Source organism: Lethenteron reissneri, unplaced genomic scaffold, assembly GCF_015708825.2.
Source record: "Lethenteron reissneri isolate LAM-NWPU_2019-01 unplaced genomic scaffold, ASM1570882v1 scaffold_1937, whole genome shotgun sequence".
NCBI classification, from domain to species: domain Eukaryota; kingdom Metazoa; phylum Chordata; class Hyperoartia; order Petromyzontiformes; family Petromyzontidae; genus Lethenteron; species Lethenteron reissneri.
In genome coordinates, this window is record NW_026891704.1 from 335774 (window position 1) to 351903 (window position 16130).

The following is a 16130-nucleotide window of genomic DNA, read 5'->3' on the forward strand; positions in this document are numbered from 1 at the left end:
GAGGGGCTGGGTGGGAGGGTGGAGCTGGGTGGGGGGTGGGAGGGGTGGGGCTGGGTGGGGAGGGGCTGGGTGGGGAGGGTGGAGCTGGGTGGGGGGTGGGAGGGGTGGGGCTGGGTGGGGAGGGGCTGGGTGGGGAGGGGTTGGGTGGGGAGGGTGGGGCTGGGTGGGGGGTGGGAGGGGTGGGGCTGGGTGGAGAGGGGAGGGGCTGGGTGGAGAGGGTGGGGCTGGGTGGGGGGTGGGGCTGGGTGGGGAGGGGCTGGGTGGGGAGGGGTTGGATGGGGAGGGTGGGGCTGGGTGGGGGCTGGGTGAGGAGGGGCTGGGTGGGGAGGGTGGAGCTGGGTGGGGGGTGGGAGGGGTGGGGCTGGGTGGGGAGGGGCTGGGTGGGGAGGGTGGAGCTGGGTGGGGGGTGGGAGGGGTGGGGCTGGGTGGGGAGGGGCTGGGTGGGGAGAGTGGAGCTGGGTGGGGGGTGGGAGGGGTGGGGCTGGGTGGGGAGGGGCTGGGTGGGGAGGGTGGAGCTGGGTGGGGGGTGGGAGGGGTGGGGCTGGGTGGGGAGGGGCTGGGTGGGGAGGGGTTGGATGGGGAGGGTGGGGCTGGGTGGGGGCTGGGTGGGGAGGGGCTGGGTGGGGAGGGTGGAGCTGGGTGGGGGGTGGGAGGGGTGGGGCTGGGTGGGGAGGAGTGATGCTGAGTGGGGAAGGGAGGGGCTGGTCACCCCGTGATGCCCTTATAATCAGAGGTGGGACAAAGTCATTGTTATGCAAGTCCAAGTCGAGTCTGAAGTCATCAAATTCATGACTCGAGTCTGACTCGAGTCCAAGTCACATGACTCGAGTCCACACCTCTGCTTATAATATATCGCGATATCGTAAAGCGGCCCCGCCGTGACAACGCGGAGCGCGTGTTCGTGACGCACTTCCGCCCACTTGGGTCACCGCTCAGCCCCGCCCACCAACCAAATTAACATAATTTATGTCAAAAACGGCTTCACATATTAACATAAAATATGCTGCTCATCACAGTAATGTTAATCGCGGTGACGTCATCCTCGCAACAGTATGTTAATTACGTAACATATTCATGAATATGTTAATTAATTAACATATACATGAATATGCTAATGAGGAACCACCGCTGTCAACACTGAGACCCCCTCCCCCCCCCGCCATTGCTCGCAGCAGCAGCTCCGGCCAGTCTGCGGCCTGCCTTCACCGCCGCCTCAGAGGTCCGAGACCACGGAGCGAAGCGGCGCCATGAGCACCGACGACGCCGACGCCGCCGCTACGAACGACGTCGCGCGGCCCGAGTCGCCGTTCGGCAGCAGGGTCCTCCGAGCGCTGCTCGAGAGCTTGCAGCAGCGGCCCGCGCTGCTGCCGGCGGGAGACGCCGATGACGGTGAGGCCTCGGGGCGGCCGGCGCGGCTAGGCAAGCGCGGGGGGCCCGTGGGGGGAGGCGGTTGGCTAGGCCTCGACTCCAAATATTTTTACCGAAAATTTTCACTTTGTGAGCATTTCAAAGATGTTTAAACGTTGGCTGCCGTGAAGACCGGACGCTGCTTTCGTCTAGCAGAGCGAGCGTGCGGGAGCTGCTGCTGCTGCTGCAGGCTACGGTGGCTATAAGACGTTAACTCCATCGTCCGCTATGCAGGAGGTCGTGGGCTCGAATCTGACCCTGATAACGCCTCGTGTATTTTTGGAGTTTGTATGTCACTTCACTGTCTCTCTCTCTCTCTTTCTCTCTCCCCGTGGTCGCGTGGGATTGTTTCCCCTCCATATTTAGAATGAACGTCACGCGTTTTAAGAGTATCTGGCTGCCAGACATTTCCACATGATAAGCCACTTTGCTGGGTCAGGTCGCTTCTGAAGAAGAACTACATCGCTCAGTGCGGCCTTAGCTGGTAACAGTTAGAAGTTACGAGTTGGTAGTCAATTGAAAGTGAGAGGGAGTCAAGTATTGCGATAGATGGTGGCATGGCTCTGTGTGTGTGGGTCTCTGAGTCTCCTGCCTCTGTGTATCTCTTTAAGCGAATGAGTGAGTGGGTGAATTAATAAGTGGGTGACTGGGTGAGTGAGTGCGTGGGTGACTGGGCGAGTAAATGGGTGGGTGAGTAAGTGGGTGAGTGAGTGAATGAGGTGGGTGAGTGGGTGAGTGAGTGAGTGATTGAGTGGGTGACTGAGTGAATGAGTTGGTTGAGTGGGTGAGTGAGTGGGTGACTGAGTGAATGAGTTGGTTGAGTGGGTGGGTGAGTGAGTGATTGAGTGGGTGACTGAGTGAATGAGTTGGTTGAGTGGGTGAGTGAATGAGTAAGAGGGCGAGTGATTGGGTGACTGACTGAGTTACTGGGTGAGTGAGTGAATGAGTAAGAGGGTTAGTGACTGGGTGACTGACAGAGTTACTTTGTGAGTGGGTGAGTGGGTGAGTGAGTGAGTGATTGGTTGAATGGGTGAATGAGTTGGGTGAGTGAGTGAGTAAGAGGGTGAGTGACTGGGTGACTGACTGAGTTACTGGGTGAGTGAGTTGGTGAGTGAGTTGGCAAGCGAGTGGGTGATTTCATGCCGTGGTCTGAAACCGCATCTGTAATATATTTCATAGTTTGGGCCACACCACATGGCTTGGTATTTATTTCAGCATTTGGCTCCGATCGCGTGCACCCACACCACCAAGCACCCCGAGGCTCACAGAGCCAGTCTAAGGCACGCCGATGTAATAAAAAAAATTATGATTACCCCTCACTCCCCGTGTTGTTATCGATAGTTCAATGTTCTTGTGGATTTTTTTTGCGGGGCGGTGTGTTGTTGTTGTCTTGGTGTGGTCTGGGACTGTTGTTGTTGTTGTCTTGGTGTCGGGTCTGGGACTTGTTGTTGTTGTTGTTGTCTTGGTGTGGTCTGGGTCTGTTGTTGTTGTTGTCTTGCTGTGGTCTGGGTCTGTTGTTGTTTTTGTTGTCTTGGTGTGGTCTGGGTCTGTTGTTGTTGTTGTCTTGCTGTGGTCTGGGTCGGTTGTTGTTGTCTTGCTGTGGTCTGGGACTGATGTTGTTGTCTTGGTGTGGTCTGGGACTGTTGTTGTTGTTGTCTTGGTGTGGCCTGGGATTTGTTGTTGTTGTTGTTGTTGTCTTGGTGTTGTCTGGGACTGTTGTTGTTTTTCTTCCTTGCCAAAGCTTTGGAATTGGTGTACTGATGCAATTTGAACTTATATACTTTTGTATCGTGCGGCACTTTCAGATGCACTTCTGCGGCCGTCTGGAACGCTCTTCCTTCCAATATTAGGAAGCCGGGTACGGGTAGCCGGGTATCGGGTAGGGTACGGGTATCGGGTACCCGGTTGCGACCTCTGATGTCCGTCGACATCCTCCTGGGCCAATCGCCGTGTCCAGAGCCGTGGCGTCTGGTGGGCAATGCGACCTCACGACTGCAGCCAAGACTCCGCTGGCGAGCGTAAAGATATTCGTTGAAACGACACGACGCTTCTATTGAGAATATTTTTTTTTTTACCCTTTTATCTGGTGCCTTTTGGCGTCATCTGGTCCAACGCCATGTGAGACTAGGCTCTAAGAAAAGCTGTCTCGGGTGTGGACCAATCAACTTCAAGGACAGTGCACATACATTATCAGAGTTGTGTTTTTTGTTTGCATTCCGACCGCAGGTATTGTGGTTAATGCAAACATGACTCCTTGTTAAAAAAAGGTGTCAGTTTTGTTGCCAGATAAAAGGGCAAAAAAACAATTATCATATTTTGCTACTGGCAAAGGAGGTTCCAATGGTGACGCTTCTATTATTTGTATCGGTTTTTGTTTACTTTAATACCGCACAGTATCAAATATATGATTTTTAACGTAAATTGTCTTTGTTTACAATATGGTGTTCATAGTGTATACACCAGGCGAGGTAGTTATCTCCAAGACACTGGCGGTGCCCAATTAATTGCTGTTCCTACTCGCTACCAACAGCGCTTGTGTGGCTGTGTGTGTGTGTCTGTGTGTGTGGCTGTGTGTGTATGTCTGTGTGTGTGTGTGTGTCTGTGTGTGTATGTGGCTGTGTGTGTGTCTGTGTGTGTGTGCCTGTGTGTGCCTGTGTGTGGCTGCGTGTGTGTGTGTCTGTGTGTGTGTCTGTGTGTGTGGCTGTGTGTGTGTGTGACTGTGTGTGTGTCTGTGTGTGTGTGTCTGTCTGTGTGTGTGTCTGTCTGTGTGTGGCTGTGTGTGTCTATGTGTGTGTATGTGCGGGGAGGGGGTCTGCGTAGACCGGCTTCGCCAGAGAAATCCGCTGAGCAGGAGCGCCTCTGGCTCCCCCCAAGTCGTGACGACTGAAGGTTTATTTTTATTTTTTTTCCCTCGACCGCGTGCAGTCTCGTCGCCCCGTGCCCGGTTACGTAAGGAACGAGGAGGAGGATGAGGGGAACGTCCCGGGGAGGACTGAGGGCGGGGGGGGGGGTAGGCGGCAGATGGGAAATTAATAAGAGATAGGAATCTGCAAGGAGCAGAATAAATCGTAGCAACTATACACTACACTATACACTACACTATACACTACATTATACACTACACTATTACACTACATTATTACACTACATTATTACACTACATTATTACACTACATTATTACACTACACGATACACTACACGGTACACTATACTACTATACTCTACACGTTACACTATACGTTACACTGCACTAAACACTACACTATACACTACACTATACACTACACGTCTATATACTACACTTTTGTGTCGTGTTTTTCAGCTGCACGCCTGAGCGAGAGGGAGGCAGACAGTGCCTCTGTAACAGGAACCCACGTTTTTGTTCAGCTGCTGGATCGCAGCTAATCACACGACCATTGTGGATCCTGTCTGCCTGCCGTGCGAGTCCCGGCTCTTACGTAAAGGGCTGCGGTTATGCGTGCGGTGCCGGCAGGCTGTACCCTGCCAAGAACGCTTTGCACTCATTCCATTTGCCCAGCGGCTGTGGGGGTTGGCAGCGCATTCATTCATTCGCCCACCACGCTCACACACACCCCACTCGCACACACACACACACCCCACTCACACACACCCCGCTCACACACACACCACGCTCACACACACCCCACTCACACACACCGCACTCACACAAACACACCACTCACTCACACACACACACCACTCACTCACACACCACTCACACACACCACTCACTCACACACACACACTCACTTTACACACACACCCCACTCACACACACACACCACTCACTCACACACACACACCCCACTCACACACACACCCCACTCACTCACACACACACCCCACTCACTCACACACACACCCCACTCATACACACCGCACTCACACAAACACACCACTCACACACACACACCACTCACTCACACACACCACGCTCACACACACCCCACTCACACACACCGCACTCACACAAACACACCACTCACTCACACACACCACGCTCACACACACCCCACTCACACACACCACTCACTCACACACCACTCACACACACACCCCACTCACTTTACACACACACCCCACTCACTCACACTCACACACACACCCCACACACACACCCCACTCACTCACACCCCACACACACACACACCACTCACTCACACACCACTCACTCACACACACCCCACTCACTTTACACACACACCCCACTCACACTCACACACACACCCCACTCACACACACACACCCCACTCACACACACACCCCACTCACACACACACACCCCACTCACACACACACCCCACTCACTTGCACACACCACTCGCACACACACACACCACCAACTCACTCACCACACTCACACACCCCACTCACACACACACCCCACTCACACACACACCACACACACACACACACACCACTCACACACACACCACTCACACACACCACTCACACACACACACACCCCACTCACACACACACACCCACTCACACACACACACACCACTCAGTCACTCACACACCGCACTCACTCACACACACACCACTCACACACCCCACTCACTCACACACACATTCACACACCACTCACACACACACCGCACTCACACACACACCACTCACTCACACACACCCCACTCACTTTACACACACACCCCACTCACACCACTCACACACACCCCACTCACTCGCACACACCCCACTCACACCCCCCCCACTCACACACACACCGCACTCAAACACGAACAATACGAGCAACAGCCGCTATTCGCCACGATGTGGTGGTGACGACGCCACAGCGATGGTGCCCGGCTAGGCCGACTCCGAGGCCACGTGAAGTGTCCAAGGCTCCCTGGCAGGAGGTCACGGGACAGACCCAGGTGTACAGATCCAGCAGGTGCCAAGGGTTGACTGACTGAGACGACTGGTAGCTGCACCACCTGTGCCCCCTACCTGCTGCATTTTAGCCTCCTGGTGCTCCGCTCGTTGTTGTGAGCGTCGCTCCTCCGCCCTCCGGAGCATGCTCCATTAGAACGCGCAATGCAAACGCCCCCTAACCCAGCAGCTTAAATATACGCTGCCAAGCCTGGTGGTGTTTCATTCAGACGCTGTCTTTCCGACAGACCTGTTCTTCACCTGAGGACGGCTGCTTGCGTTGGAGCCGAAACGTCGTGAGAATTGTATTATTTTATTATATTTCGATTTAAAGCTTTAGTGACTGCAGGGATTCATCTTGTTGGTTCTTTCGGGAAAGTCACGTAGAAGGGAAGTAATAAAATAATAAAAATAAAACATAATATAATAATATAATATCATGACATAATAAAATAAAAACATTTTTATGCTTTTTATTATTTTGTTACTTCCCTTCGACGTGACTTTACCGAAAGAACCAAGAAGATGAATCCCTGCAGTCACGAAAGAAGCTTTACATCGAAATGCAAACGCCATTAACACAACGTGTGCACCTGCAGAGCGCAGGTTCTGAGCGGTGGACGACAAACTACTTTCTTGAGCTGCACAGGTCCTGAGCGGTCATAGCGATGCAGTCATAGGCAGTGGTGGCCTTACTTACTCGCTTGTATGGCTTTATTTTGGTGATTTTCGAAAAGTGTATTGGTTTGGCCATGTTTGTTTGTTGTCGTACAGAGTTAGACTGATGGCCTTAATCTAAGTTGTCTTGTGGTTGTTGTTGTTGTTTGACTTGCATCCCACTGGGATATTTGCACAGTGTTGGTGTACGGTGATTTTTTCTGAAATATTTTGCTGTCTTTTCTTGGATTTTCTGTTTGCACTTAGTCACATATTCACTTTAAGATGTTTTCTTGTTCATGTTTTTGTGTTTTTGTTTGTTGCGGTTGCACCCGATTCAAGAGCCGAATGGCATCACAGGGCTACACCTAATACACGAACTTTGAACTTACGGGGAAATGGCTTTCGGTTGACGTTCTGTTGCGGCCGCTGTTAGACGAAGACTCGCCCCACACACTCGGCCGGCCTTACCCCCGGTGGTGGTGGGGTAGAGGGTTCGTTTAACACGTAGGCTCTCGCGACCAATATCATTCATGATAAAGTTTTTTTTGGGTTGCATCGCGTTATTATTTATAAATGTGTCGTAACCCTCCACCACCCGACACGGCCAATCAGCGAAAAAAGTGTCACGTTGACAAAAGCGAAATAGGGCTAAAGTAGTGAACCTTTGTCTTTTGTCAACGTGACACATTTTTTACGACCCTCAGGTTTTTTCGGTAAAGTCGCGTAGGTAAAAATGAAAAGAAGTAATAAAAATTATGGAAATGATATTATTTCTATTATTATTTATTTAAATGTCAATAACAGTATTTCAAACAGTTTTATTTTTTATATATATTTATTTTAACAGCACCTCAAATATTTGTATTATTTATTTTTATTATGTATTTTTATTTTAATAGTATTTCTATTTTTTTTTTCTAATAATATTATTTCTATATTTTTTATTTTTCACCTACGTGACTTTACCGAAAAAACCTAAGAGTATGAATCCTTGCAGTCACGAAAGCTTCAAATCTGGAACTTTTTTTACTGATTGGCCGTGTCGGGTGGTGGAGGGTTACGACACATTTATAAATAATAACGCGATCTAAACCCAAAAAACCTTTACCATGGGTCGAGGGTTCGTTGTTCGGCCATCCATCGCCGCAGGTGATTCGTGGTTCCGGATCCGTCAGTCTGCTCTAGTTAACGGTGCGTGTGTGCGTGAGTGTGTGTGCGTGTGTGCGTGAGTGTGTGTGTGAGTGTGTGTGTGAGTGTGAGTGTGTGTGAGTGTGTGTGCGTGAGTGTGTGTGTGTGTGTGCGTGTGTGTGTGAGTGTGTGTGCGTGAGTGTGTGTGTGAGTGTGAGTGTGTGAGTGTGTGCGTGTGTGCGTGTGTGTGTGTGCGTGTGTGCGTGTGTGTGTGCGTGTGTGCGTGTGTGCGTGTGTGCGTGTGTGCGTGTGTGCGTGTGTGTGTGTGCGTGTGTGCGTGCGTGTGTGTGTGTGTGCGTGTGTGTGTGTGTGCGTGTGTGTGTGTGCGTGTGTGTGTGTGTGTGTGCGTGTGTGTGTGTGCGTGTGTGCGTGCGTGTGTGGTGTGCGTGTGTGTGTGTGCGTGTGTGCGTGCGTGTGTGTGTGCGTGCGTGTGTGTGTGTGCGTGTGTGTGTGTGTGTGTGCGTGTGAGTGTGCGTGAGTGTGTGAGTGTGTGTGCGTGAGTGTGTGCGTGTGTGTGTGAGTGTGTGTGTGAGTGTGTGTGTGCGTGCGTGTGTGTGTGCGTGTGAGTGTGCGTGTGTGTGTGCGTGCGTGTGTGTGTGAGTGTGCGTGTGTGTGCGTGTGCGTGTGTGAGTGTGTGTGTGCGTGTGTGTGCGTGTGCGTGTGTGAGTGTGTGTGTGAGTGTGTGTGTGCGTGCGTGTGTGTGTGCGTGTGAGTGTGCGTGTGTGTGTGCGTGCGTGTGTGTGTGAGTGTGCGTGTGTGTGTGTGCGTGTGCGTGTGTGAGTGTGTGTGTGCGTGTGTGTGCGTGTGCGTGTGTGAGTGTGTGTGTGCGTGTGTGTGTGTGCGTGTATGTGTGCGTGTGAGTGTGCGTGAGTGTGTGAGTGTGTGTGCGTGAGTGTGTGCGTGTGTGTGTGCGTGAGTGTGCGTGCGTGTGTGTGAGTGTGTGCGTGAGTGTGCGTGCGTGTGTGTGTGTGTGTGCGTGAGTGTGTGTGCGTGTGTGTGTGAGTGTGTGTGTGAGTGTGTGTGTGTGAGTGTGCGTGTGTGCGTGTGTGTGTGAGCGTGTGTGTGTGAGTGTGCGTGTGTGCGTGTGTGTGTGTGTGTGTGAGTGTGCGTGTGGTGTGAGTGTGTGTGCGTGAGTGTGTGTGTGAGTGTGAGTGTGTGCGTGTGTGCGTGTGTGTGTGTGCGTGTGTGGCGTGTGTGTGTGCGTGTGTGCGTGTGTGCGTGTGTGCGTGTGTGCGTGTGTGCGTGTGTGTGTGTGCGTGTGTGCGTGCGTGTGTGTGTGTGTGCGTGTGTGTGTGTGTGCGTGTGTGTGTGTGTGTGTGCGTGTGTGTGAGTGTGTGTGCGTGAGTGTGTGTGTGAGTGTGAGTGTGTGAGTGTGTGCGTGTGTGCGTGTGTGTGTGTGCGTGTGTGCGTGTGTGTGTGCGTGTGTGCGTGTGTGCGTGTGTGCGTGTGTGCGTGTGTGCGTGTGGTGTGTGTGCGTGTGTGCGTGCGTTGTGTGGTGGTGTGTGTGTGTGTGCGTGTGTGTGTGTGTGTGTGCGTGTGTGTGTGTGTGTGTGCGTGTGTGTGTGTGCGTGTGTGCGTGCGTGTGTGTGTGCGTGTGTGTGTGTGCGTGTGTGCGTGCGTGTGTGTGTGCGTGCGTGTGTGTGTGTGTGCGTGTGTGTGTGTGCGTGTGTGCGTGCGTGTGTGTGCGTGTGTGCGTGCGTGTGTGTGTGTGTGCGTGTGTGTGTGTGTGTGTGCGTGTGTATGTGTGCGTGTGAGTGTGCGTGAGTGTGTGAGTGTGTGTGCGTGAGTGTGTGAGTGTGAGTGTGCGTGTGTGCGTGAGTGTGTGTGCGTGAGTGTGTGCGTGTGTGCGTGAGTGTGCGTGCGTGTGTGTGTGCGTGCGTGCGTGCGTGTATGCGTGTGTGTGTGCGTGCGTGTGTGTGTGCGTGTGTGTGTGCGTGTGAGTGTGCGTGCGTGTGTGTGTGCGTGTATGTGTGCGTGTGTGTGTGCGTGTGTGCGTGCGTGTGTGCGTGTGTGAGTGTGTGCGTGCGTGTGTGTGTGCGTGTATGTGTGCGTGTGAGTGTGCGTGCGTGTGTGTGTGCGTGTATGTGTGCGTGTGAGTGTGCGTGTGAGTGTGTGTGTGTGCGTGTGTGTGTGCGTGCGTGTGTGTGTGCGTGTGCGTGCGTGTGTGAGTGTGCGTGCGTGCGTGTATGTGTGCGTGTGTGTGTGCGTGTATGTGTGCGTGTGAGTGTGCGTGCGTGCGTGAGTGTGCGTGCGTGTGTGTGTGCGTGTATGTGTGCGTGTGTGTGTGCGTGTGTGCGTGCGTGTGTGCGTGTGTGAGTGTGTGCGTGCGTGTGTGTGTGCGTGTATGTGTGCGTGTGAGTGTGCGTGCGTGTGTGCGTGCGTGCGTGTGTGCGTGCGTGTGTGCGTGCGTGTGTGTGTGCGTGTGTGCGTGCGTGTGTGAGTGTGCGTGTGTGAGTGTGCGTGCGTGTGTGAGTGTGCGTGCGTGTGCGCGTGTGTGTGCGTGTGTGTGTGCGCGTTCGACACTTCACGTGGCCTCAAGGTGCACTTGGCCTGGCACAAGCGTCGTAGTGACGTCACCGCCACTTAGTGGCGAATGGGGGTTGTTGTTGAGTGTGCGTGTGTGCGCACGCGTGTTAACCACTTCGCTCACTACGGATGTTGCAAAATCCCTTGACAAGTCAATGGGAAATGTTTCTGTGCGCGTTTACAACACCAATGTCGGGCCGAATGCACGGGGATATCTGCCAGCGGGGGGGGAGGGCGGGAGTTCCCTACGCCAGACCTGCACAGCAAAGTAATCTCCCTCTCTCGCTGTGAGACGTTTGCGAGAACTCCTCCTCCTGAACTGGAGTCTTGAGACTCGGTGAGCCTCCCGGCTCTCGCTCGGCTAACGCTCAATTCCTCTCCTGTTCCACCCCACCCCGTACCACTCCACCCTGTCCCACCCCACCCCGTACCACTCCACCCTGTCCCACCCCACCCCGTACCACTCCACCCTGTCCACCCCACCCCGTACCACTCCACCCTGTCCCACCCCACCCCGTACCACTCCACCCTGTCCCACCCCACCCCGTACCACTCCACCCTGTCCCACCCCACCCCGTACCACTCCACCCTGTCCCACCCCACCCCGTACCACTCCACCCTGTCCCACCCCACCCCGTACCACTCCACCCTGTCCCACCCCACCCCGTACCACTCCACCCTGTCCCACCCCACCCCGTACCACTCCACCCTGTCCCACCCCACCCCGTACCACTCCACCCTGTCCCACCCCACCCCGTACCACTCCACCCTGTCCCACCCCACCCCGTACCACTCCACCCTGTCCCACCCCACCCGTACCACTCCACCCTGTCCCACCCCACCCCTGTACCACTCCACCCTGTCCCACCCCACCCCGTACCACTCCACCCTGTCCCACCCCACCCCGTACCACTCCACCCTGTCCCACCCCACCCCGTACCACTCCACCCTGTCCCACCCCACCCCGTACCACTCCACCCTGTCCCACCCCACCCCGTACCACTCCACCCTGTCCCACCCCACCCCGTACCACTCCACCCTGTCCCACCCCACCCCGTACCACTCCACCCTGTCCCACCCCACCCCGTACCACTCCACCCTGTCCCACCCCACCCCGTACCACTCCACCCTGTCCCACCCCACCCCGTACCACTCCACCCTGTCCCACCCCACCCCGTACCACTCCACCCTGTCCCACCCCACCCCGTACCACTCCACCCTGTCCCACCCCACCCCGTACCACTCCACCCTGTCCCACCCCACCCCGTACCACTCCACCCTGTCCCACCCCACCCCGTACCACTCCACCCTGTCCCACCCCACCCCGTACCACTCCACCCTGTCCCACCCCACCCCGTAACCCCTCCAACCTCCGCACGCGACGCAGGCGACGATGAGAAGAAGCTGATTGCGGAGGTCGTGCTGGGGATGGGCGGTGAGGTGTCCCCGGGGGGGGGCGTTCTCCCCCCCCCCTCCTCCGCCCCCCCGCCCCCGGACCCCTCGGGGGACCGTGGGATTGCCGCCAGCGTGGCGCGTGCGGCCTTCCTGGGCCCCGCCATCTGGGACCGCACGATCCCCTACGACGGCCACGCCTTCACCCTCGAGTACATGGACCTGGACGACTTCTTGTCGCAGGAGGAGCTCACCGGCCTGGGCCTCGACGGATTCGAGGTGGACACCAGCGGTGGGAGCGAGGGAGGGGGAGGGGCGGGAGGAGGGGGAGATGTGGGTGAGAGAAGTAGGATTGGTGAGATTCACACTCTCACTCACTCGCAGACTCACGCACAGATTCACTCGATCAATAGGATCAGTGAGATTCACCCTCTCACTCACTCGCAGACTCACGCACGGAGAGATTCAGATACTCACTCATTCTCTCACTCACTCACCTGAAGGATCGGTGACATGCACACACTGTTGCAGCTATGCAATTGTAAATCATCATCTATATTGAAAACTCACTTATCACTGCTTTTTGTGTTTTGTTTGTTGTCCTTCCCCCGCACCTCCAATTAGCCCGGTTGGCTACGTACGGTGGCAAAGAAGTCCAACATAGGCACATGCACACATTCTTGAACAATGCTGGTTCACTGCCCACGTGTGTATTGGCAAGGCGTTGACATGCATCGTCTCATCAGCAGAACCAGAGTCGGCATCAGTAAATGCTGGCGAGCTGGCAGATGTCACAGAGACTAGGACCCTCTTTCTCTCTCCTTAGGAAACTGGGTTCTAGTTCCTGACTGCTGATGCCACGCTGTCTCGTCAAAACCGAGTAATTTGCGTGTGTAGTGCCGCTGCTGCTGAAACCAGCACCAAGAAAATCAAATTTTTTATTTTAAACGGCACGAGCGAGAACCATAAACTGCTCTTAAACTCGTAGACTAATTTATCTTAGCGACCCCGGCCCTCACGAATGATGGCTCAACCAAGTGGTGGCTTGTCATCAGGTGGGAATGTATAGCAGCCAAATTCGGTAAAACGCGTGACGTTGATTCTGAATGTCGAGGGGAAAACCGGAGGACCCGGAGAAAAATCCACTCAGCCACGGGGAGAGAGAGTTATGCAAGTTCCAAATCTACAGCAGCAGGGATCGGACCCACGACCTGCTGTATACGAGGCGAGGGAGATAACATCTCACCACCGTGGTGCCCGAGACATACAGAGATACACACGCAGACAAAAACAACCGCCATTCATACAAACTCCACATATACAATAAATACCTTCTTGGTTCTTTCGGTAAAGTCACGTAGAAGGGAAAGAATAAAATAATAATAAAACATAATAAAATAATTCTCACGACGTTTCGGCCACAACGCAAGCGGTCGTCCTCAGGTGAAGACCAGGTCTGTCGGGGAGACAGAGTCTGAATGAAACAGCACCACGCTTGGAGTGTATATTTAAGCTGGGTTGGAAGGGGGGAAGTGCGCCTTGACAAAATAATTTGCATATCAAGAGGAATTCAGCATATTTATGTTTTATTTTTATTATTTTATTATTTCCCTTCTACGTGATGACTATACCGAAAGAACCAAGAAGATGAATCCCTGCAGTCACGAAAGAAGCTTTAAATCGAAAAACAACAAACACCGTCGGGGTTTGTGATGGAACCCATGACCTCCTGCGTACACTCCTACAGGCGACAGAGCAGCTGACGTCACGGGCAGAAGCAGCAGCGGCGGTGGTCCAGACAACTCCTCCTCGTTACCACGACACCCATCGCCACCATCGCCACCATCGCCACCATCACCACCGTCGTCAACCAAACCCAGCAGCAAGGATCCCACGGCCATAGCCGCCGAGAAGCCACGGCGGCCGGCGCCGGAGGGCGAAGAGGTGGACGCCGAGGTGGACGACGAGGTGGAGGTGAAGGTGGAGTTTGTGGCGAGCCCCACGGACGTGGCGCTGTCCACCGTGCCGGGCCAGGAGCCCTTTGACCCGCGGCGTCGCCGCTTCTCGCCGGACGAGCTCAAGCCACAGCCCATCGTGAAGAAGGCCCGCAAGGTCTACGTGCCTGACGACCGCAAGGTGGGGGGGGGGGGAGGGGTGGATGGGGGGGGGGCACGTGGGATGGGGGGAGGGGTATGGAGGGAAGATGACCGTGTAGATTGTGAACCTATTTAACTATTAACTACTTGTAGGTGTTTACCCTTTCAACTGGTACAAAACTGACACCTTTATACAAGGCATCATGTTTGCAATGACCACAACACCAGCAGTCAAAAATGCAAACAAAAAGAAACAACTCTGATAATGATATGCACTGTCCTTGAATTTGATTGGTCCACACCCGAGACAGCTTTTCTTAGAGCCTAGTCTCCATTGGTGTTGGACCAGATGACGCCAAAAGGCAGTACCAGTTTAAAGGGTAAAAACCTACTACTATATTTTGCCACTGATAAAGGAGGTCTCATAGTATTAACTACTTTTTATTTTAACAGGTAAGGCCTACTGAGCCGGGGGTACCAGTGTGGCTAGGAGATGTTAACTACCTCGCCTGGTGTGCGGGAGGTCGTGGGTTCAATCCCGACGCTGATGACGCCTGCTGCTGCTGTAGATTTGGAGTTTGCGTGTCTCTCTCCCCGTGGTGGTCACTTGAGGTCCTCCACGTTTAGAACTACCATCGCTCCTTTTGAAGGACTTTTCTCCACGTGATGATTTCCTGCGTGCTAACAATCATATCGGCCTCTTGGTTGAGCTACCATTTGTGGCTCAGACACACGCAGAGACAAAGGCGAAGATCCCCCGTATAGCCTGCACAGACTATTGGGGCAAGTGCTGTTAGTAAGTAGCACCTCATCCTCCACCACCATCACTACCACCACCACCATCACTACTACCACCACTAAAGACAAAGCTTCACTGTGTAGCCTCTACCAGGCTGTAGGGGCAAGTGCTGTTAGTAAGTAGCACCTCATCCTCCACCACCATCACTACCACCACCATTACTACCACCACTAAAGACAAAGCTCCACTGTGTAGCCTGAACAGACTATTGGGGCAAGTGCTGTTAGTAAGTAGCACCGCATCCTCCACCACCATCACTACCACCCACCACCACCATTACCACTAAAGACAAAGAACCACTGTGTAGCCTCTACCAGGCTGTAGGGGCAAGTGCTGTTAGCGATTCGCACCATCATCACCACCATTACCACCTCCACCACCATCGCTCAGTAGTAGCAGCGGCAGCAGCAGCGCCGGTGAAGGCCGGCAACCACTATAACCCCGCCCCGCGTCTCCCACGCTGCCCGTAGGACGAGAAGTACTGGCAGCGGCGCACCAAGAACAACCGTGCGGCACAGCGCTCGCGGGAGGCTCGGCGCTTCAAGGAGAACCAGATAGCAGTGCGCGCTGCCTTCCTGGAGAGCCAGAATGCGGCGCTCAAACGCGAGGTGGCAGAGCTGCGAGCTGCCCTCGCCAGGGCCACGGCGTCTGCCTCGTCGTCATCTTCGTAGCACGGGCTGGAGGAGAGATGGACTGATGAGTGGGTAGATGGGTGGGTGGGTGAGTGAGTGGGTGGGTGGGTAGGTAGGTGAGTGGGTGAGTGGGTAGATAGGTAGGTGGGTGGATGAGTAGGGTGGGTGAGTGGGTAGGTGGGTGGGTGAGTGGGTAGGTAGATGGGTGGGTGGATGAGTGGGTGAGTGGGTAGGTGGGTGGGTGAGTGGGTAGGTAGGTGTGTGAGTGGGTGAGTGTGTGAGTGAATGGTAGGGGCTGGAGAAGAGATGGAATTATGGGTGAGTTTGTGAGTGAGTGGTGACGCGTCACACAGCGTCATCACACACGCTTGTATTACCGCTCACCCACTCACTCACCCATGTATCTACTCACTCACGCACTTGAAAGTCAGAACCAGGAGAGTTTTCTTTCCTGAGTGAAGCCCACTGGGCTTGGAAGCTCTTTTTCAAGGGCAACTCGGGTGGCAGACAACATCAAAGCATTCCACGAATTA

The 16130-nt window shown here is 54.4% G+C and overlaps 1 protein-coding gene across 1 annotated transcript; it reads left to right on the plus strand.

Moving 5' to 3' along the window:
* The first annotated feature begins 1162 nt into the window (after positions 1 to 1162).
* Positions 1163 to 15665, plus strand: LOC133339614 (hepatic leukemia factor-like). Its single transcript, XM_061547742.1, has 4 exons — positions 1163 to 1389; positions 12066 to 12425; positions 13818 to 14206; positions 15436 to 15665. The coding sequence occupies exons 1-4, from the start codon at positions 1248 to 1250 to the stop codon at positions 15634 to 15636; spliced, it is 1092 nt and encodes a 363-aa protein (XP_061403726.1). The 5' UTR covers positions 1163 to 1247; the 3' UTR covers positions 15637 to 15665.
* The last annotated feature ends 465 nt before the right edge of the window (positions 15666 to 16130 follow it).